Source organism: Syngnathus acus, chromosome 5, assembly GCF_901709675.1.
Source record: "Syngnathus acus chromosome 5, fSynAcu1.2, whole genome shotgun sequence".
NCBI classification, from domain to species: Eukaryota; Metazoa; Chordata; class Actinopteri; order Syngnathiformes; family Syngnathidae; genus Syngnathus; species Syngnathus acus.
Window position 1 is genome coordinate 7384235 of NC_051091.1, and position 23987 is coordinate 7408221.

At 39.9% G+C, this 23987-nt stretch overlaps 1 protein-coding gene across 4 annotated transcripts; it reads right to left on the reverse strand.

Moving 5' to 3' along the window:
- Positions 1-3801: 3801 nt before the first annotated feature.
- On the reverse strand, positions 3802-23269 carry camk1b (calcium/calmodulin-dependent protein kinase Ib). 4 transcript variants are annotated; one of them, XM_037250962.1, is made up of 13 exons: positions 23151-23243; positions 21137-21149; positions 18915-19028; positions 9660-9791; positions 8346-8420; positions 7385-7523; positions 7079-7205; positions 6868-6943; positions 6669-6781; positions 6404-6482; positions 6130-6217; positions 5920-6061; positions 3802-5792 (listed from the first exon to the last, which is right to left on the reverse strand). In XM_037250962.1, the coding sequence occupies exons 2-13, from the start codon at positions 21145-21147 to the stop codon at positions 5692-5694; spliced, it is 1197 nt and encodes a 398-aa protein (XP_037106857.1). In that variant the 5' UTR covers positions 21148-21149; positions 23151-23243; the 3' UTR covers positions 3802-5691. The 4 variants fall into 4 exon arrangements, with proteins under 4 accessions (XP_037106857.1, XP_037106858.1, XP_037106859.1 ...); XM_037250963.1 differs by lacking the exon at positions 21137-21149 and having other exon boundaries at positions 23151-23269; XM_037250964.1 differs by lacking the exons at positions 21137-21149; positions 23151-23243 and adding an exon at positions 20600-21097.
- Between the last annotated feature and the right edge of the window lie 718 nt (positions 23270-23987).

Sequence of the window (23987 nt, forward strand, 5' to 3'; positions counted from 1 at the left end):
CCCCATGTTGTTTTTCCATTCATCTACATTTCCCACACGCCCAGTGCGTTCAACTATTAAGAAATATTTAGCTTTATGTCATGAACATGACATGAATAAATTAACAAACTTGGGTCCAGATTGTGCACAGCTGTAAAAGCACACTCATATGTAATAAAAGTGTCATCCTACTAAAAGAAAATGTTTGCAAATAAGTTTAGACTGAAGTTCTACGCTCTCACAACACAGCAGCTTATTTCCTCATCTCGACTTTCTTTACGATTTATCATAGCTGCATTATCATCTGTAAACTTTGCGTAATTGAGTGCCGCAAAAAGAGTAACGGCCTCAAGGAGAACCGTGTTAAAAAGGGTCATAAATTCCAAATGAACATTTAAATGGATTTCATAACTTCATTCCTAAAATGACTTTTGGCACGAGCATTGTGTCAGCACTGCTAAAATGGAAGACTTTCAAATTTATGGTTCGAATCTAAAGGGAAAAAGTATCCGTCATGGCGCCTAAACCTCTGCCGAGGAACGACAGATATTGACAAATTATTTTCTTCTATGCTAATATTTCCAAACGCTGTGTAATGAACTGTTTAGCACCTCATTGGGAGAAGCTTTATCTGCCATCTTGTGTCTACACACACCCACAAACAAACAAACATAGCTTGTCGGGTGAAAACAACTGTCTCAAACAACCTGAAGGTAAGTAGGCCTTACTTTGACCTCCTCCATTAAAAATGTTTTCCACTTCAGGTTCTGTGCACATGCACATGACCTATTGAGATTTCCAGCATGATTTTGAAGACATTTGACGTGAAGCAAATGGCTTCCTTATGCCGCTGTTTTGTCCGACTGAGAGTTTGAAGAATGAGAAGCAGGCTTAAAATAGGAAGAAGGACAAAAGGAAACATTCAGCAAGATGTGGAGGGATTGTGCTCCACTAAAGCAGGATAGAAAGGGACATTTACAAGCCTTTTACGAGCTTCTCAGTGGAGGATTATAGATATCTCTATCCTGGTTAGGTCTTTATTTTCCCTGTTCCAACTTCACCAAGCTTGCCTGCAGCCAAGTGTCAAAATCTCATGGAGGTGTGCCAAAGATAAACACACACAGCTTTCTCAACATAAACCTGCAGCCAAGCTGCAGAACACATGTCAGACAATTCCGGTGGTCTCCAGCACTATATATATATATATATATATATATATATATATATATATGTATATGTTTTTAAAAAAAAACATATATATATAATATATATAAAAAAATATATAATATACGTATATTATAATTATATATATATATATATATATACATACATAATTCTAAAACATACTATATATATATATATGTATGTTTTAAAATTATTGTCGCCTTTCGTCTCGAATGTCTGCGCCGCTCTGGTCTCATTCTGTCCTCATTTCAGAAAAGCTGGCGGTTGCCCGGGCAACGTGACTTCTGTTCTCATGGAAATCTTTCCACATCGTTACCATTACCGTTTGACCTGCTGTCGTTTGAGTGATACCTCACTCTTGACGTCCACAACTGACTTGCGTTTTGCCCTCTGGGACCTCCGTCGGCGTTCCATAGTCAGACTGTATGCATAATAATATTGTCAAAGATTCTCAGCTCAGTATATTTAGGTTACAATATCAGTCTTAACATTCAACAGTATTTACATGTCATCTATTAAAGGACGCATTGTTCTTCATTCATTTATTTTTCCTTAGGCAAAAGAGACTCTCCTTTGTTCCTTTACTTTCCATCGCTCACCAAACAGGCTTACGGAGGAATGGGACTTGATGTGTTTGTTGACAGAGCTGTTGAAGACAGACGGAAGCTTAACCTTGTTCTCTATTTAGTTTTCCATCCGTGTTTATTTCTTTTGGGGTCGGGGGTGACAAGCGACAATAGTGTCAATAAGTATAAACACCTGAAGCACAATTACCGACTAGAATGTCTCTGGTTTATAATTACGGTCAGACTAGTCAACTTATTTCCACATGAGGCCTCAAAAAAGGTTCTCTTTGCTAATTTATACCAGATGGGTCCAGAAAGTCGACGCTCATGCAAATCACGTCGTTACCTATCCATCCATGTCACCATCTTAAAATACATGTGGACATGACATGTAGGCAACCACACTTGGGGGCAAGGTAAAGTTTCCACTTAATGTAAAGTGCATGTGTTTGGACTGCGGGAGGAAACCGGTGCACCCAGAGGAAACTCAACATGTCCAACCACCCCCCATAACCAGTTTAAAAAAAAAAAAAAAAGCCTCTTTCACATATTTGGAATAATCATCCAAAGATGTGTTTCCTTGGGCATCCTGTTTCATCCGACTCTCATTGACAATACTTATCTGAGAACGAACGAAAAGTAAAACAAAGTTTAATATTGAATGGGTTAAAATGGAATGGAAATTAAATGGCCATGAAAAAGGGCATGGTGCATTAAATCTACACAGCATCATCTCTACTTGGAAAGAACATCCTTTGAATGTTACATTTATAGTTAGTGAGTCTAATTGCTGGAGAAATTTGTGGTTCCTTCCTTCTTGCCAGCAACACTTTTCTATGTGACACTTTCATTATGCTGTTTATATTTCCCCTTCCTTTAATAATCCGCTTCCTTGCTGTGACTATTTTGTCTCACAAATGTGCTCAAAGGAAAACACGCATGGTGAATGAATTGTTCCGAAAACTGCGAGCCGCTCATCCCAGTGAAGTGGAAGATGATCTCATTGTATAATTTCAAGTCTCTCACCCTCTACTGTGCTTCAGCACCTCAGGGACTTTGTTTTGTTTATGCTCGAATAACCTGCTCTGAACCAGGCCACAGGATACAGGAAAATCTGACGGCAATCAAGACTTTTATCCGTTTGTTTTTTTTTCAGTTTCAGCCCAAGCAAAACATTGATTCTTTGAGCAATCTGTGTCTTCTCCCAAAACAAAAAAAGGGTTGCTGATAAAAGTTGGGAATATGAGTGTCTGGTTTGCTTACCAAAGATGTGATCGTGTGGGAAAGTTGATAAAAGCTGAATCCTCATGATCATCAATCATTTAATCATTAAAAGATTATTATTTGATTAAAAATATGAATTAATCTTCAAAAAGTTCCATATATAGTCAAACAAAAATAATATAAAACTGTACATATATATGAGGCGTCTAAGAAAAATCGGTTTGACAAAAAAATCAGTTTACATTTAATAAATATATATAAATATATATTATAAGTTTGATGTTACTGATGATTTGTTATTTTTTTGGGCTTTGGAGAGCTTTTATATGCTGTTGCATTGACACCCCTGAAAACCAACACAGAAAACCCTGCAGGGATATTTGGTCTGGTTCCACTTCTAGACAAGATGTGTAAAGCAGGCAGATGTGGCAACTATCAAAGGCATTCTTCATTAATTTATAACTTCAGTTGATGTGAAACTCAAAAACAACAGGAGGTGAGAAACTCTCCGTTTCTGTGACAACAAACACACATTAACCTCCGGCAAGTGCTGACAGAGCTCTGCTGACAGATGTCACTTCAACCTTTACACAACATTTCATTTCAGCTCAGCAAGTATCACAGAGGGATGAAGGTTCCTAAGCAAGAAGAGCTTCCCCTGCAGAGATATCTGTCATTGACCCACACACAACTTCTATTTTGGTTGTTTTTGGAGAATGAATATTTCAGATATTTTGGATCCGAGTGTCACATTTATTTGAACCTGCTTCACCCTCGCAGCTGGCCACACAATGTACGATCCAATTGAATCAAAATTAGGACAAAAGAATAGAACAGGACAGATGGCTACTGCATAGACAAGGAGTTTAATGTGTTTCACTTACAGCCACTTTTCCACAGCCCATGATGCATTGCATCTTTGTTTACAATTTAAAATACTGTTAAAAAAAAGACAACGTATTCATGGTAAAAGCACTGCTTTGTATGACAAATCTATTTCAATGATAAACATTCACATTAATATTTTACCTTTATCCCGGTGAAGAGCATTTCTAATGCTGTAATTGAAAGCAGATATAGTTGTGTTGTCTGCAACCCCCCAGTACAAAGAAAAATAAAAAATCCTACCACAGCAAGTTTAGTGGTGAGGTCATGGCTACATGGTAATGCATGTCATCATCAATTGCTTCATTGAGCAGGAATGTTCAATTTTATTTCCTTTTTTGGAGTTTTGGCCCACTTTTCAAAAAGGGGACACCATAAAATAGATTTCTGGAGGGGGGTTCTGATTATGTCATAATAATCAGTAGATTAATTAACTCTTTATAATTTTGACAACATGCACAATAAAACACTGGCATGACAACAGGAATTCTGTTAAGTTCACTATCCATCCCCAATTGGAGTACTTTTGAAAGCTACAGAAGCAAAACAATTCACTTTTGGAAACACTGTAAAATACAGCTTACATTTTACAGTTACTGTCCAAAAACACAACCACATTACCTTAGCTGACGAAATGCTGAATAAAGCTTTAACATTTTCATTTAGAAGCAACACCGTTATGTTTTCTTTTCATCTCGCTTAGTTCTCTTTAGCGCTCAGCTCATGGCAAATATACTCACAACAGTTTTGCACATATGTATGTTTTTGGGGTGCATTTGAATTTCTTGGAGATTACATGACAGGGTTGTCTACAACACAAGAGAGTGGTGAGGAAATGAAATAAATAATGACGCATTGACATTCTTTAATGTAGTTCTTAGTCTGCTTGTAAAATAACATGATTACAGTACACATTGAAGATACTTCTTTATCTTCAGGCTTGTATAATATCAACTCTGATTACAATTTGCCTGGATTAAAAACAATATGATAAAAAGATCATAACCACAGCTAACCTCGAGGGGAACAAAACATTGTAAAGCTACAAATGCGATAAATATAAAACATAAAGACTGTGCAGATAGACACACTTGAGAAGCTCCCACCCAAAATAAATCCATCAAACTGTAAACCCTAAAGGCACCATAGACAAAGATAAGATCCCTGTCTTCAAGTGGTTCAAGAGGTTGAAAGAAACCAAAGGGGAAGCCTTTGTCGCAGCCGCACGGAAACACCAGATATTGTATATACCATCTCATAAAAGGCTACGTAGGAACGGATTGGAGTTTTGCATAAAGATCACAGATTGTCTAAAATGGTCTCTTTATAGTAGACAGATCTGTGCTGACTTTGCAGTACTATATCCCGTTACATTCAAAAGACTGCAAAAAGATCTCGGAAAGGCTTTTGCTTATGGCACCCCCGTCCTCGACGACAAGCGAAAGATAAAACATGCTCGAGGGATTTCTTTTCTGATCATGCACAAATAGCACAAAACAAATAGCAACAACAGCAAGCACAGGCTGTGTCCAAATAATAGTCTCAGCTCTGTCCTGTTTTGGAAAGAAAAACTCCTCCCCCTCTACTCTGAATTGTCTGAGCACCAACTACCTGTCCAGTCTGCCCAACTAGTCATCATAATCATCAATCACCGCTTCCCGATTTTCTCAATCTCCTTCCTTCCCAGACTGGACATACTTGCTCCCCCTGCAGGCGAGAGGTCGTAATGACGCCTCATTCCTAACCAGACATGAGGAGGGTGTGAGAGAGTCGCAACCTCTGGTTTCACCGAGGGGGTTTAAAAATGGAAAAAAATCACTGGGGTCGACGAGGCAGTGAAGCGGCACGGGGATCACACCCGGCTGGTCGGATGGCAGCGGTAAGTACAGCTGGACAGAGGGTCCATGCCGTCCCCGTCCAGTGCCTGGGAGCATCCCGTCTCCCCGCAAGATTCTAAACGAAAGCAGGGTCAAACATCACACCACCACCTCCGAGGTGTTTTTTTAGCGCACTATCACAAATTTAGACAAAAAAAAAAAAAATCTATTTTTAGTTCAGATCAAAAGAGCGACTTCTATACCTGCATTTTGAGTGTCCTCCCCTGGGAGCAGAAGGTGCGCTCGGCACGGACTCGTCAGGGTGGCTTGGTTGGGTCCTTCATGGTTGGTGCCCAGTTGAAGACGCCTCATGTGGCGGACCACCGCTGTAGCGTTGAATGCTTGCTGAAGCGGGACATGAAGATTAGATCCAAATACAAATACTGTCGTCATGCAAATAGAAAATGTCTTACCCTCCATTTACTTTTGGCAAAGTTCTTCTTGATCTGCGCACTGACAGACTCATGGATGTTCTTGTCGAGAGCGGTATCTCCGGCAATCCTGAAGTGAGAAAACACATCAGTTTGGACATGTGTGTGTGTGCATTTGACTGTGTGTGTGCATGTACCTATATTAGTACAAGTGGAATTGACTTTTCAAAATCAAAAATGTTCTTAGCATTAAGATGAATACATTTTCATTACAATTCCAGTTGCTAAATGCTAATGAAAAGGTTGTAAGAAGTACCAAGGGTGCTGCAGGGCCTGCTCGCAGGTGTAACGTGTGCTGGAGTCTTTCTCCATCAGGTGGACTATGAAATCTTTAGCTGTCAAGATAATTCATTACAGAGTCAGGTTATTCTGATGCCGAGGTATGGAAACTTGCTAAGGTATCTGATGATTCCTGTGAGATGCTATGTAGTAGTTAAAGCCTCAATTCATTTCTTTCTTTGGCATTTGACAACCGCATCTCATCTTACGAACAGTCCAACATTTTAAAATCTGTGCACTACCTGAATCTGAGATGTCGTCCCAGTACGGCGAATCAAACTCGTATTCCGCTTTCTGGATCTGCTCAAACAGTTTGGCGTCGTTCTCGTCGTAGAACGGAGGGTAACCGCACAGCCTGGGAGTTGATAAATTAACAACAGTTGCTAAGAGACACAGTTGGTTCCCCCCAAAAACACATGGAACAAATGTCTGCGCACTCACAGAATGTAGGCTATGACTCCAATGGACCAGCAGTCTACTGCTTTACTGTAGGGTTTCTGGGCCAGAACCTCAGGGGCTGAAATAAAGACAATGAATCATTTGGGGGGGGAAAAAAAAAATCCACTTTCTGTGTTGATTTATTGCATTACAATTTCAAGATAAAAATCGGTATCTAATAGTTTAACCCCTCAAGGGTCGTTTGCAGACTTACCGACATATCCGGGTGTTCCACAGGCTGTGGCCATCACACTACCAGAACCCTCGATTTTCGACAGACCAAAGTCGCTGATCATGATTTTGGAGTCTTCCTCCATGCTGTAGTAGAGCAGATTCTCCGGCTGTGATGCAAAGCAGACGTGGAGAACTTTCATTAAGTCACTCTTGTCCTGAATCCATCATTTGGAAACTCAGCTCTGTGGCCACAGTGCAGTATTTGAAATCCCAATGGAGGGGTTGTGTTGCAATCAGATGAAGGACACATTTTTCATTAAAACAATTTAAAAAAAAAAAGAAAAACCTTGAGGTCTCGGTGCACGATTCCCATGTCATGGAGATATTTGACAGCATCCAGAATCTGCTGAATGAGTTTACTGGCATCTTTCTCTGTGTAGAAGCCCTTCTCTATGATGCGGTCAAATAATTCCCCACCAGACACCCTGAACGGACAAAAGAAAGAGACCCACATATTTGGATGACCAGTAATGTGTGACATGCAAATAAAAAAACAAGACTTTATACTCATATAAAATATTTGAGCGAAAAAGGGGAAAAAAAAAAATCTGATGCTGCTACCACAAAATGGCCAATAGATGGCGACATAATTTAGCTTACAAAGTAGTATTTAAAACCTAAATATCCAAATGTCTTAAAACGTACACAAATGTGAAATATGTTTATACTATGCTGCAAAGAAATATTTAAATATATATATACTAATATAAATATTAGTTGTTGTTACCCTTCTAACCACGTTGATAATATTTCTGTATTAATAGTTGAAACTTGGCCTGATTCAGTTAACATAATAAGATTCACGACTATGCAACCAGGTCATGCTTAAATTGTTGAGGACTAAGAAATATTACAAGGGAGTACAATGACCTCAAATAGAAAAGGAATTTATCTTTTCACACTCCCTCTCTGCCTTTATCATTTTATACAGCTGCGGTTTTGATGTCTCGCATCAATCATGTGTAGTTTCTGAAGGCTAATTAAATAAAATTCCTGATCCTTATCCATCCCTTTTGTCATCTCCTCTCTTTCCCCCTGACATTTCAGTCACTAAAGTGGGCGGCAGGCTGACAGGGTGCAGGTGTACTGTGAAGGCAAAACTCCCCACCGGTGTCCGCGAGTAAGCGTCATGCATGTGTGTGTGTGTGTGTGTGTGTTACAGAGTGCAATTAATGGCATGTGACAAGCAATGTGTGGGAGATGGCACAAACCGCGAGCTCCAAACTCACACATATGTGAATACTCACAGTTGCATGACAAGGTAGAGGTGCGATTTACTTTCAAATATTTCTTCCAGAGTCACAATGTTGGCATGTTTAATCCTGCAAGGAAAGTGTCAAGGTTGGTTAAAAACATACAAATAAATTCTCTTCCTTCAGGGGCAGCCAATGTTAATAAATATAATATATATAAAAGTTTATATGTACTATATAATATTGTACAAAAATAGACAAACGAGCAAGGGCGGGGGGAAAAATATGTATATGTAAATGAATTGAATACTTTCAGTACACGTATAATCAATTTACCAATTATTTAATCAAATGAATTAAAAAAATAAACAATATAGGAAGAAAACATAATATAAAAATCCCCAAATTCCGGTCAATGCTTCTGTATATAATTAATGTGCTAACATTCTGTTCTAATATTGTTACAGTGTGAGTGTCCAGTTGACGTGAAGGGCACAGCTGTACTGGAGGTCTAAACTCCCGCTGGATTACAGTGATGACTAAAACAATGCGGCTTCATTCATCCATCTGCTTATCTGAGAGCGGGAGGATTGATGGACCCCAGAAGGGATGAATGTCGGATTAAAGGCGCGCAGCTCTCGGACATGTGCTAGCGTGTGCGTACGTGCGTGCGTGCGCGTCCACACCCACGTTCGCATTTAATAACGGCATGTTTGTGAGCGGCTGTTTTATGTGTTTGTGTGGGCGAGGGATGGATGCGGCGTCGCTAAGGCTGACACTGGTCACGGTGACTTGAGGAGTGAGGGAAGAAAGGAAAGCTGGTGAGTCATCTGCTGACCTCTGTCAGCACCTCAGAGGGCACAAGTCAGCAAATTAGAGAAGAGCTGTGACCCATGTTGAAAGGAACTATGATTTTTGTGCAGGCTCGAACAACTTCATGTAGTTTTCATCATGTTTTCCCCACTTTGTATGTTTCCAAGGGGAAAAAAGAGTAATCAAATCCTCCAATAAGTACACACAAAGTCCCACAGGGCAAAGCTGTTTACATCAGTTAGCTTCATTTGGTCGAAACTGTAACAGATCTGCTTTCTAATCCCCACCTGTATCCCCTCAACCATCTGGACCTCGAGTACTTGAGTTGTGTGTCTGCTGTAACCCAGGCAACAACAGCTCTAAAAATAACTTGGGAACCAATGCAGAAATGCCATTTTCACAACCATCTGTAATTCTGTCTACATTTAAAAGAAAGTATGTTTGAAACACTCAACAAAATAGGCTCGAGGCCTTTGTGTGACCCTGAACATCTTGAGCAGGACTCTCCATGAGGATTGGAGGAAGATCTTATCATACCCAAATTATTGAACTTACTTGTGCAGCACTGCAATCTCATTCTCAATGCTGTTTTCTTTGCCTTCCAACGCCTTCTTGGGGATGCACTTGATGGCCACCAACCTTTGGGTCCTCTTCTCCTCTGCCAGGACCACCTCAGAGAAGGCTCCCCTGAAACACCCCGAGAGCATTTTGATGATGAATATATGATTGTGTCAATTCAGTCTGCATTCATGGATTAAAAATACAAAAAAATACCACTTTAATGCCACAAATAGAATATCAATCAATGCAGCACTACATATTGATTCAAGTTAGTGAGATAACACTAAAGAAATATTGCAATGTTGTGACATTTTGAAGTGCACTCACTGGATTTATTTCCCTCCCTGCTGCATAGTAGCTGCTATAGATTCTTTCTGTACTTGTTCTCTTCCTTAGGAAACCAACAATAACAAACAAAGCACGACAACATTTTCCCATGACCCGGTGAACAGCAGGGGCACACATTTCTGGTGGCATTTTGGCACAGCTCCAAAGTGTCAGACTTAAAGATATATTAAAAACATATTTCTTGGAAATTGGGAAAGCAGCCTGATTGGATTTCTCGAAGTTCCGCGGATAATTCCCACAACATAAACTTTACAATCCTATCACCAATGAAAAGCATGTAATGAGATTTACGGGTTCCATTTCCTGACCATAACAACAATCACCACAGGCCCCTCTAGTCACATGGACAAGAGTCAAAGGGCTGCGGAAAGGCCGTTCATTTTGGCACAAATCCAGCGGCGTGGAGAGCTGCGCATTCCTCGGCAGCATCTGGAGGATTGAGTTGATGTTCACCATAGGCCTTTTGACAGAGCAGAGAGCAGCGGCCAAGTGTCAACTCGTGGTTCACACAAACAATGAAGTCATTTGGGAACACTGCGGGTAGCTTTCTTGCTTTGACAAAACGTTGCAAGTATTTTTTAACAGCCCTTGTAATACACACCCCTGACGTATCATCCGACCAATAGCGCAGTGCCGTGGATAATAATAATAATAATTTTCTTTGGCTTTTTGGCGCTTTTCCCCAAAAACAGATATGCACGGCATTAACGACAATTTACAGTGGTTAACACTTCAGATGGAAAAAGGATTAGCGTCATCTGCAATCAAATGTTATAAATGTTTTACTCAAATCTATCATCATTTTACGACCTTATTGTAATTTATTACTTTGGTGCAACAGCCAATGCAATTACAGCTCACAAGGGATGGATTTTTCTTTTTATTTAAATTAAATAAAGTCATAAAAAGGCGATGTTGGAGTATTAAAAAAAATAACATTAAAAGGTCAGTTGAGTTTACCGAGCTGGTTACAGACATCCCAATATGACCAGTGTTCAAGAAAAAAATATTAGGGTGTGCTCAAATATAAATCTTTTTGCCACAATTCTGCTTTCTTTTTAACTGTCATCTGCAGACAGTGCTGCTGTGTCAAGATAAAGTCAAAAGAGTTTGAGTAGAGATTAAGTAAAAAGATTTGCGTGCTGGGTATGGTGTCATGACAAATAAAAAAAAACCACAAAGCAGAAGTATTTTCTGCGCCACTGAGAAGTTGGTCAAGAAGCCTTGCACAGTTGACAAAGTGTTGCCTGCGGAAAGGTCAGAGAGACAGTGCAGGACCATCTGGTCCAATCAAAACTGAGAGAATTCCAACTGGGATGCTGGCCGGGAAACAAAAAGACCATCCTTGGCTCTGTGGGCTGTTCAAATTTAATCACTCTTTTACTCGGAGATCTCATATTTTTATCAGCAGAACATGTTGATTTAAAACTTCAAGAGTATTTTCACAACAAAACTGCATAAAAACAAAAAAAATGTCCCCATATGTTAGCAGGGAGTTAGCATGTTAGCCTATGTGTGATTTTGACTTCTACTTGCGCATAAGCGTGAATTGCCAGTCCAAGGCGTGAAAAAAAAAAAATCAGCTGGGATAAGCTCCAGCTCATTGCAGAACCAAATGGGGATCAGCATTTCAAAAAACACACACACATAGATTGTTGACAAATATATCTATTTTTTTGCTGATTCTGAACAGGGGGATGGGAAGCTGTGGTGACAGAAATGCCTCACACTTCCCACCTCTTCTATCACAAACATATCACTCCATATGTAAATTGGAAAGTGAGAATAACTAACAATTTCCATACAGGCATCTGGAGTGAAAAATCAAATTCTGTGAGTCATTCTCCCCGTGAACCCCTTTGTAAATATATCAGTTTGTATTATAAAAGTGTAAATCTCCTTTGACAGTGATAATAGCCAATGACAGACACATGGGGCTTGTGTGACCTCATTCTTTACATTGCAAAAGAGTCACTGGAGAGTGAACACCCATTGTAATGGCTTTTGTTTGGCTTCAACCCTTTAAAATGAAAATAAAAATGCCTTGTAAAATCACCACACGACAGAAAGAGAGCTGTTAACAGCTTTGGTCGAATCGGAATAAATCAAATAAAAATGACTGGTCTTAAAATGATGAAATAAAAATCAAGACCTTTTCTCAACTTTGAATTGCTGATATTCTGACCAACATAAGAATTGATACATTTCCCAGGTCCATTTACAGAAGCTATGGAACAATACATTATGATACTCTAGTGTGTAATTAAGTTGCGAAACAAACAAGCTTCCATTAGGATGTCTTGTACTTAAGATTAGAGTACCTCAAGAATCATTAAGTCTGTTCGCTAATATGCAGGGAGCTTGTAAAGCAGGAAAGAAGGGATATAAATAATACTGACGAGGACAATATCAACCATTCAAGTATATATTTCAAAATGTTTTAGGGATATTTTTCCAGGAGCAGATGGGAGGTGCATAAGCCGACCATACGTGTGTGTTTTTGTTTGTGTGTTTTCCAGGAACTGGCGGGCACGGCCATGCTGAGCTGCACTGTTCTGAGATACAAGCTTCTGCTTGAATTAGGTCAGGGTTGGGCTGAAGGACTGCGGAGTGCAGTAAGCGGGGATGAATTTTCTGGTTCGGGACCGGATAGGAAACACTATCAAGTTGTGTTTACATTTTTGGATGCTAACCAACAGACTTATCAATGCTTGAATGTGAGTCAGAGCCACAAGCCTAATTCGTCGCTTTGGCTGAGACGTGGAATAACATGTTGTCCTGTGCTTTGAATTTGAAGTCCATGACACTATTTATGCTTCTTACTCTGTAATGGAGGAAGGTTTTAGCTGCATCATCTTGCAATTTAGATGTTAGAAAAAAAGACAGTGACGTCAAAGCGAGGCACAGAAAAAGAGATATTCTAGTTTTGGGGTTAGGTCAGGTGTCTATCTGGGACATCAGTGGGCCAATAATGGATTGAGGACAAAAAATTAGGAGATATAGTATTTAAGACTGGATAGAGAGAAAACGAGAGCGGGAGTGAGATGAAAAATAGATGAAGAGGGACAGCTCTCATGCTGAGAGACTCATCTGCTCCATAAAGGTATCCGCTGTTCCTTTTGAGTCCAAATTTCCTTGTTAACGATTACTGTGAATTCATTTGATTCAGATATCTCACACAAACGATGAATAATAAAAGTAACAAAAACAGACCTCCTGCTCTCAGACACTCACTAAAAAAAGCTTGTAGACAAATTTCACAGGTCCTTCCATGTAGCGGGAGGATTGTCACACACACAGATTTTCTGGAAATCAGAAAAATGGCTGCAATCAGATAAATTCTGTTAATTAACGCTTGAGGATGCATTAAGTAGCATGCCGCTTTTCATTTTTGTGTAAGGAACTAATTGCACCAGCTCACTGGTTGTCATCGAATGTAAGCCAGGCTCGCCATTGGCTCCTTTAAAATGATAAGCCACCATCAGGGTGTGATTGAGACGATGTGACAAATGAATCATCAAGGTTTGAAATAAGTGGTTTAACCTCACAATTTTGAGTCAATATTTGCAATTTGTGCCTCATTAAAATTGAATAGCTAAACTTGGAATCACAGATTTTTTTGATTTTTTCTGAATTGCGGAAATGAGCTTTGCTGGATTAATGCAATGCGGTAATGTCACCTTGGGACTTTTTGGGTAGTCGAGGCAAGCTAGCTAGGTGTTACGCTGCAGTAGCTAGCTCGCGACAAGCTTCAGCTAGCTTCAAACACGTTGTGGACTCATCCCTAAACTAGTAAATCATCAGCTCCACAATTTACATTCTGTCAAGTTCTCACAAAGAGGTGACAAGGACTAAATTTAACAGAGGCCAGAGAAGCCATGCTAATTGCTAAGCTAACCTAAGATTGACATGTAATGTTGAAAGAGTGGAATTGTGGTTGAAGTGATTGAGTACCTACACCTTTCACAGATCTTAAGTTAAAGTGGTGCGTATCCTGATTTGAACAGCAAAATAGCAGCTTTGAATATTTAAAGGACCATACAATGGATTCAAAAACATTCAATTTAAACTGGAATTTTGTATTTCTTGTATTGCATACAAACAAAAATGTTGATTCCAAAAAAAGTAAACAGATTTTACATTTGTTCTATTGTTAAATCTTAATTTCTTTTCAAATAAAACCATTGCATCAGATCCCAGGGACTAACCTTCAAAAAATGCTCCTCAAAACTGGAAAGTTATTCGTCCATTGAAATCATTGATTAGCCAAACTGCTCCTCAAGTTATTTCGAGCCTTGGTCTCAAGAGGAAGCAGCACTGTATATTGAATCTGGGTTTGACATTCTAAAATGATCTAAAGGCACTTCACACATGCAGTAGTTTGGTTTAGCATTCCTTTGACATTACAGCAGCAACTATTGCTGCACTGGTGTCTCTGAAGAAGCTGAACAGCAGCATACTGTACATATTCATCAACTCAATGTTTGTGCAGAAGTTTATTCATGACCAACATGGAAGGTACTATGGCCGAAATCCAGACATCTTTGCATGGAAATCTAGTTTGTTTGAAGCAAAAGAGTTCTGAACAGAGAGGAAAAATGATGGAATACATTACTGAATTATATCTCAGCTTTCTTACAGTAAAATCTGTCATTTTCAGTCTTGATACTTTATTTAAAGTTATGCAAAGTTATGCATGTTGAGATCCTAAACTAAATTTGTCTCGTGCAGACGCTTGGATACGTGTCTCACACAAACGCTCACAAAACAGACCGAGTTGTTGAACATTGTACTCAGAAGCTGAGTGCTCTCAAAGTGCTGAATTGTTGTCGAAATCAGTGTAATAGCCGAGAGGGAACAAGTGGAGCAAAAGGTTCCTCTTTTCACAGCCAAATAGTCCCGACAGCACTTTCCACATCACATTCTCGTAAACATTCTCGAGTGGAACCCCAAAGGTTAAAGGGAGTCGCTTCTGTGACAACGATCTGGTTAACAACCGCATTAAAATAATTTACGCAATCAACTTTAAATGACAAATGATGACGTTTTGAAATGTCGCATCCCCAATCCGTCTCATGCAACCCAGGTTTATAATTAAAGCAAATTTTAGGTGCAGGCTACGATCATCATCATCATCATCTTATTATTTTTTTATAGACAAAAAAAATGATTGATTACTATTTTTGAAATCTGGAATCAAATCTGGTAGCTTTTTCAATCATTTTTCAATCCATTTAAAAAAGGTGGTTCAGTGACCCACGCACACCACTCAAGGCCAATAGCCGAGGCCACTGTGTCATCATTCTACCACAGACTGTCAGGGGCCGATCCATCAGGGCTAATGATTTTAGGCCATTGCGTCACTCTCTCCACATTTTCCCCTTCACTTCCTTCCATCCATCCATCCATCCCATGGCCCCCATTGCTCCATCCCTATGCGCTTTGCAAAGTATCCTGAGCTGAATGAAGTTCTCGTTTATCCAGTAAATGGGTAAACCCAAGCGCTTGTTCTCGAAATGACATGTTTAAAATGTCAACACGGCCTGTTTGTGCAGTCAGGTAGAGAAAACCTCAAAGCCAGTGGGAGTAATGGGAGGAAGTTTTGTAGCTGTGGAATTGCAGCTCGCACAATGTTGTACCCTGACAAGAAAAGCAGGTTTGAAATGAGCAGACGACTCGAAGTGCCTTTTGAATGTTCGTATCAAACAAAGCACTCCACAGAAGTTAAAAATAGCTAATACATAAATAAATTGTTTCCCATATGGGACTTGTGAATCTATAACCTTCAAGATTTGACAAATGATCTCACGGCATAATAAGCAACATGCACAAAACACATCCATTTTTGAAATGTTGCCAAGGAAAACATGGGAAACAAAAGTCCCTAAATAACCTGCATTTCTGTGTACTGTATGCATTATATGGTTTCCTCCAGACCCTTTTCTCATATCCATGTGATATTTGGATTTGAATATTACTCGGGCCAGTGTACATTGCAACAGCCATAAGCAATCAACCAAACAGGGGTCAATGACTTGGTGCAGAATATAGCAGAAAAATGTCTTCCACGCTAGGACACGAGGATGCAGCCTCCACATCACACTAGGTGTCAAACCAGGAACAGCTCGGCTCCCAAGTCACAGACGCACGAAAACAGAATAAGAACAGATTAACATAAATAACAGCAAAGAGAAAACCGAGAAGGCCAAAGAGGATTTGATTTGATTGCAGTGCCTGTGTGCATTATTAATCCCCATCTGTTTTGATTACAAAACCATGAGGCGACAACTCGGGAGTCAAAGTAATGTCCCAATGACACTGGAATTGAAGTTTGTAGTTTTATTTGAATACAGATGTGTCGTATCCACTCATACGATGGGTAATTTCATCGTATACCTCCATGAAATGTTACTTCAAACGTTGACATCATAAAAATGGTCTGATGGTGACAGTTCAACCATTGAACAAATTAATTGACAATATTTCAGACTTGATTATTTTTGGGTTGTTAATCACATGGCTGTGTCGCTCCCTAATGCTTTGCTCTCTCTCCTTTGCCAGAAACATTCTAGAACATAGAATCTTCTACAATCAGTGTAACTACCTTAGAGCATGTCTTCACATATGCCTCATGCCAGCAACATGATCAAATTATACGAATGTTTGGTCAAGCGAGGCTCCGTGCAACATGCTTACCAAAACAAAAGCGTGCCGTCTAGTGTACTGTATTTACTGCTGTTCTTTTCCGTGCATGTGAGCGAGAGTTTTGCAGTCTCCGAATGCACACAATAGCGAATCAAAAAACTTTGTTTCCATAGTGACTGTTTGAGTCCATTCTGGAAAGTGTCTCCAGTTGTTACCAAGACAACAATCCGGCAATAGCGAATGAAGGTGGCACACGGTGGGTGATGAGTAATACGGTGAGCCAGGATTCGTCCCATAAACAAGCTCCTGGAACCGAGCGGGTACCGGTGGAGAGCTGGGGGATGGCAATGAAGGGCGAGATGGAAAAAGATCCAGGCAATGTTTAAAGCCCATGTTGATTGTGTGAATGTTGATTTTAACAATACACTAATGCCATTCATTCAAGAAACAAAATACAGCAGGGGTCACAAATCCTAGCATGATTTAACTGTGCACATAGCTCAAGTTTTCCTTCTTTTGAAAATTTGGCAGACACGCACACCACCTGCGCCACAACTTAGACCTGCTTCCATCTGGTCTAAAGTCTCGTCTACTAAAAATGATTTCCCTATCTCAATATAGTCACAAAAACAATATTGAATTTCACTTCTGTATCAGCTACTGCCCACACAGAACAATCCTAGTCAAACAGGGATATGGGTGTGTGGGGGGGAAAAAAAAACACCTCAAGCAAATATCTTGAATAAATATACTGATGTGACGATCAGTAAGCATGACAAAGTAATAAGAAAAAAAAAAAAGGAGGAGAAACAAGTTCCAAATCAAATACCGGCAAGATCTTGAGCCGCTGAGGGCCAGTACCTCGGGGGTGAGAACCTGTATCATTTGGAAATATAAACTAAATTACCTTCAAGAAAAACTGTCACACAGCGTTGAGTGATTTTTTTTTTTCCATGGCTGGAAGACCCAAATTACATTTTCGCTTTGAAAAATTGTCTTGTATAGCTAAGTAGGCCCTTTCCTCCCATGGATACGAAACTGCATTATTAGCTACTAGAGGCCTCTGAGATGCAGATGATGAGTTCAGAGTCTCCAAATGACAAGCGCTAGATGATCCCAGCATCCACTCCAAACAACAAGCACATCCTCACGATGATACACGCACGCACGCACACAATGTCCTCTTAAGAGGTTTAATATAGATTGTAATGCCCTGAAAAAAAAAAGCAAACAGGGCAAATGAGACACACACGCATTGACTCACACACTCCCCGCAGTAATCCACGGCCAAATGCTCCTCTCATACCGCAATATTTAACCTTGCAGTGTCTGTAGCAAATGATGTCATGCACTGCTAAGTGCTAAAATGAGAGTAATTAAAAAATGATTCATATAAATGCCATAACATTCGTGAAGTGGCCTTCCGTTCACCTCATGTCTCTTCTTCACCTAAATGTTGAGAGATCAAATTGTATTCAATGTTCTACATGTAGTGTGACAATATGGCAGTCCCCTTAGCAAGTCATACTGATAAATAATATATATATTGAATTTGAGCATTCCTCACACTAGTTCCCAAGCGGAAAGCGTGGAGGACGGGTGACAGTAGCGGGTAGACAAGTTTTTGATTTTGTGAATTTTTCTGTTGATCTACAGTCCCTCGGAAAACATTTGGATACACCGGGACAATCTATGCTAATTCAACGTAGCAGCCCAACCAAAACAGTTATCTAAGTGAAGTATATTGTGTTCATTTTTTATTGTCACGGACGTGTCTTACTCGGTCGGCTCCAGGGTGCAGAGCTGTCATGGCTCTTTCATAACAGTTTAAAGTTAACTGCATTTCCTTAAGAGGCTTTCTCAAGTTCCATTTACAATTCTTTACAGAGCGACAGGCTCTTCATGTGACTCTTTGCGGAGGTTTTGTTGACATTGTGTCATCACGCGGTGTCATAAAATGGACATCATAAGCTTGATTTAGTGACCCGTTTTTTTTTATGACTGCAGGGACATGAACCTGCTGCAAATCCAATGAAATGATTTTAAGTAAAATAACTTGGAAGTCAACATACCATTGCATTAAAAAGTGATTTTATGGAATAATGACATTTTGTGGATTCTACCAGTCCATAGCATCTATAAAAATTCTGTGTGGAAACGTTGAGATTGCAGACAAACTGACAATATCATTGGCACAGTATGCTAAATTCTAACAATGAAACATTTCAAGTTAATAAAATCACAAACCGCACTTACGTTCCGAGGATATCTTTGAAGTCATAATGCTCCTTCACGTCCGTTGTCTTCTTCTTCCAGCTATGGCAGTCGTCACCCAGCGGCATCTTCTTGTTGTTCCGGTCAGAAACGTGACTACGGAAGAACAAGAGGAGCAGGGGAAACAAAAGTGATCATTATTATTCAAACTGTTCGCAAGTGATGTCTCAAAAATAAAAAACTTGATTTCCAAAAAACTTCCAAATAGTTTTTTGAAGTCTGTTAAGTTGAAATTGTGATTGTGTGTCTTATGTCATTCATGTGACATCATCAGTCCCATGAAATATCTTAAACCAACTGTGGTTAAAGCAAGGTAACCAAAGAGACTACCGATGATGATGGTGATGGATGAATTTGCTCTGGAGGCATTGTGCTGTTGTCCTGTCAATAGTTTGATTTTTGGGCTTTTTGTCCTGGATTTGCCAGTTGGCGTATGTTGGAGGACATACTTGCTGCAGTGTGACAATGAAATGTATCACTTTGTCCATCAGAACATCAAAAGTGGGACACCTCGGTATTTGTGCAATTTCTGGAAAAATCCACTCACTATGAATATACTTCAGACACTTACTCATTGCCTAATTGGGATTTATGACAGTTAATAAGTAACCTTCAGATAGCATTTCTTAAGAAATTGTTTCTTTGCACAGAATTTTAGCATTCCTATGTCTGTCCCCGTCATACGGTTTGAGCGAGAGGCTGCCAAAGACATCATCATATAAACCCTCAAAGTGTCTCGAACTCAAGACCTGGCAGACTAAAATAGCTCAGTTCATATCAGCGTTCCTCACGCCTCCTCTGTTCCTGCTGCCAGCAACTACTTCCCTGTCGGGCCATATAAGATGATGTAACGTTCCGTTTGTTACAAGGAAATAGCTCCGTAAATCATCTCCAATTAGCTCATGTGGAATCGAGCGGTGATTAATGCAAAGCTGTCTTCAATGATCTGGCAGTAGACATGAATGGAGTATATTCTAGCAGAGGTTTACATATTTCACGTGTGTGACACACACATTGGGTGGCCCGCTTGCTGCCTTGGCCAGGAGCTTCTATGTGTCGTCATAGAAACCCAAACGGAGCCGCGATGGTATTTGAGAGTCCAAATTGCTTTAGTGTCTCACAACAGGTGGCACCTGTGATGCAAATATTACGGTCACTTTGTTGAACTAAGTTCTATGCAACCATTTGTGTGTTTGCTATACACAATTTGAACTTTGCACAAGTCATCCAAAACAACCGCACAGCAATCTGTCAGGGTTCTGTCAGTCAGGGCGTGCTGTCGGAACAATTGAAACAATGCTCTTGAGAAGTGAACGTTTGATAAGCATCTAAAATACTAATTGCACAAGGAAGTTTCTTTCAATGAAATATGAAACCCATGACATTTCTACAGTCACGATTAAAGTGGAAGTATTGTGACAAGTGCAGCTATATAAATGTGAGAAATGATTTTATTTCTTCTAATGGCCCGCGCTGAATAAAACCTTTTCGATTTCAAATGCATCATAAACCTCAGTTTTGCTAATACTGAAAATGTTGTGGTAAAGCAATTTACAACGTCACATACCGGCAACAGAAAATGAGATGTCATTCTAAGGTGTGCCATTAGCTTGTTCGCGCGGATGAAGCACCAATTGCAGCATGTTAGCGAGTTAAAATCACATTACATAGCGTCTCAGAAGACTCGCAGTCACACAAACTGATGATGCCGTTTTAAGTCCCTCGTCTCTCCATTTCTGTTTGTTCCTGATACTGCTGCTTGAAATAATATTTGTGTGTAAATCCTCAGAACCTACTGACAGTTGCAAGACAGGAAACCAGAAAAAGAGGAAATGAAAGTGAATTGTCATTTTACTTTGGAATCTGTTAAACTCTATTTTAGAGCCAATTTAAAAATGAAAAAAAAAAAAAAACTGAGGAGCAGATAGACTACAATTTATAACTAGTGCAAACTGAAAGTAAAATAGTTTTGAAAATGTGGGAAAGAAGAGGAGAGACACATGCGGGTATCATGAGAGAATTAATCATGTCCTGTGGTGACATGACCTTTAGTTTGTGGGTGGAGGCACGTCGCTTGCAATCGGGGGGAAACTTGAGGTCAGAAGATCCACAACGGCAAAAATAATAGTCTTCGAGTCCAACATAAACGACATGCAACACACAGCCTTGTTGCAGGTGGACACAAAGAGAGTGACTGTACTCACTGGTTTCCCATTCCTGTGATGAGCATGGACAGAAGAGACAAACACACATAGACAATAACAAGAACACAATGACGTGTGCGCTGTTTGACTGAGAACAACATTGTTACACATATCACATCGCCGACAGACAAAGCAAATATTAAAAAGCCAACTTGCACGGATGCATGTACAAATGTTGATCCGGGCGCACATGTGACACGTTGTTTGTGGCATATTATCAAACTGCAAGGAAGCTTGCTGCCAGGTTTCAAGCATGCCTAAGTTTTAAATGAGTCCCTTCCTGGAAGCAGATCCACTTAGAAGGAAGCTCATTTGCTGTTAAAGTATTTGCCTGACTAATTTCCTCATTCAGCGTCTCGGAAATGTCATTACAATTCTACATGTTTTGACAGCTCTGTAAAATGGCTATGTAACTAAAGCATGGTGAAATTTTACATAGTGTTGAAAACTAGTCCAATATTTCGCCTGACATAACAGAAATGGTTTACAGGGCTGTGGAATTCATTTATATGTACACACAAGTTTCGACAAACAACAGTTTTGTGATTTTTCCGTAGCACAAACTACTTGATCGGACAAAATTGCTAGCGGAAATTTGACTTTCGAGCGAGTTTTGGATATGGCGCCCCTCGAGTGAAGTGAAAGAAAAGAAAAGGAAAGGCACAGTCACCGATGCACATTTAGCCGTTTATTGAATGGGACAAACAGTCAAACACAAAAATGAAGGACTCGCAAAGAGCATGGAGATGTTAAGACTGAACTGATCACAAGGGATATTGCCATCACACTGACCCCAGGTTGATGATGTCACTCACTAGGCCACGCCCCTTTGTTTTTATTTGTATATATTATAGAGTGCTATTTTTCCGATCCGCTTGTGCCATCTTGAGATTCTAGTGTGCAACTAGTGTCATATCTAAAGGGAATATAAGGAGCTGCTTTGATTGGCATTGATTTAAGCCGGCTGTGATCACTACCACAACGGCTGAGCCCTCCCTCTCAGATCCGCTGTGCTGCACTCATCTGCAAAATTGCCAAGATGGGTTCTAACCCACCTCCACAGTCGAGTTACGCCACGGGCCAGATTTACGCTGGGCAAGAAATAAGAGCACATGGTGTGTGTTGTGCTTTTTATTTTGGAATTTTGCAACTATGATGTCGTCATATCTCGAAAATCTCATGTTTGCTCATGAGAAGTTGAGAACCAGCATCAAAGGATAACCAAGTGTGTTTTGCTATTTCTGTGTTGTTTTTAAGTGACCCCCCCCGCCCCCTCTCAAAAAAGCACGATTCCAAAAGTAGTGAGTGTCATCAAGGGGAGTCTAAGAAGAGAAGAATAATGAAAACCGGAAGCTCCAAAAGCAGAAAGCCTCCCTGTTCTATTGTTGTTCTCCAGATATGTTCCGTCACGACCACTTCTTTGACAGGTATCCAAATATTTGATGATTATGACATGTTTATTCTATAAATAGGAGAGTGGTTTTTGCTACCTATGTTGGAATGTAAACAAACCTTTCAATTTCTGTTGTGCAAAAAATGAATATAGTAATATTGTCTATCAGGTACCCAGGGTCATATTGGTGCAAAAACTACACATTTATTTAATAGCCAGTGACAAACATGACATGCAACTGCAAATTGCATATTGGCATGGAATTCCTGTTGGTTCATTTCTGACTCCTGTCAACAAGGCACTACCAGTGAAATTCTTGCACCTCTTCTACAAGCTGCAAATTTGCTTTATCAATAAGGGGGAAGTCAAATAAAGGATACTCGAGGTCATGCCGGACAACAGTAGAAACCACACGCGAGGTCATGATTACAGAGAAACCATGTCAGCAGACTTGAGGATTAATAAAGCCGCTTATACAGTCGACTGTATGCGTGGGCTCCGTCCAAACCCCGTGCAGAAATTAAAGTGAAACCAACACGCGCTACCTCCACATGTCAGTAACTGATCAAACATTTTCCCAGCCTAAAAGAGTCTCAAAGTATCGGCGGTAGTCTGCCCTACCTGCGGGGTACAGCAAAAGATTGTCGGGTGACCGAGATCCGCGCGCTTCTGTCCACCACAAGCCACCTCCTCACGCTTTCCTCTCAGCCAAAGGGCGGGGTCCTACGTGACGTCATAAAAAAAGCGATAATTACTAACCAATCAGAGGTGGAGCTGGGCCACACAGGTAAACGCTACGCTATTGGCCAGTCGATCTTTCTACCTGTCATTTTTTTAAAAATCTACCAGGTATGAACGTGAGATAAAAAGTAGTATATTTGATTTATCCCATTAATCAACACCAATGAAACAGTTTTATCCTGTTTTACTGCATTAAAAGATATTAATAGTGATGGTATCAAAATGTGAATTAGGTAAATACAAAATGCACAGGCTGCTAAAAGTATCTAATGAATGATACGTATCTTTCTGGACCCATCTTCTATTTAGCTGTTGCTTGGTTAATGTGTAGCTAACATTACATGCTGTATGGCACTTTGTTGTCATGGCTCAAGTGTCTACATTAAGCAGGGATGGGCAAACGGTCGCCAATTCTAAATCAATGTTAATATATTTTTCTCAATGTCATTGTACATTGCAGCCCCATTGGAAATATATATATTTTTTATGGGACACTTAATTAATAATCTACATCGGAACACAGGATATTTTACAGAAACATAGCGTTAAATTAATTACTTTTGGAGTCTTGCCTATTGGTCGCATTATTGTTTAAGCTTTGTCATTATGTACATGCATAGGTGGGCCTAATGAAGTGACAGCTCATATGGCTTGCATTCGCCATTTAGCTCGTGATGTAATTAATGTTATAAATGTCATTTTGTTGTAATGGATCAA

Coding starts and splice junctions, on each gene's coding strand:
- camk1b (XM_037250962.1), bottom strand. Junction 6,782..6,867: donor GGAGTCATAGCCTACATTCT/GTGAGTGCGCAG, acceptor ATCAACTCCCAG/GCTGTGCGGTTACCCTCCGT. Junction 6,483..6,668: donor GGACGACATCTCAGATTCAG/GTAGTGCACAGA, acceptor TTATCTTGACAG/CTAAAGATTTCATAGTCCAC.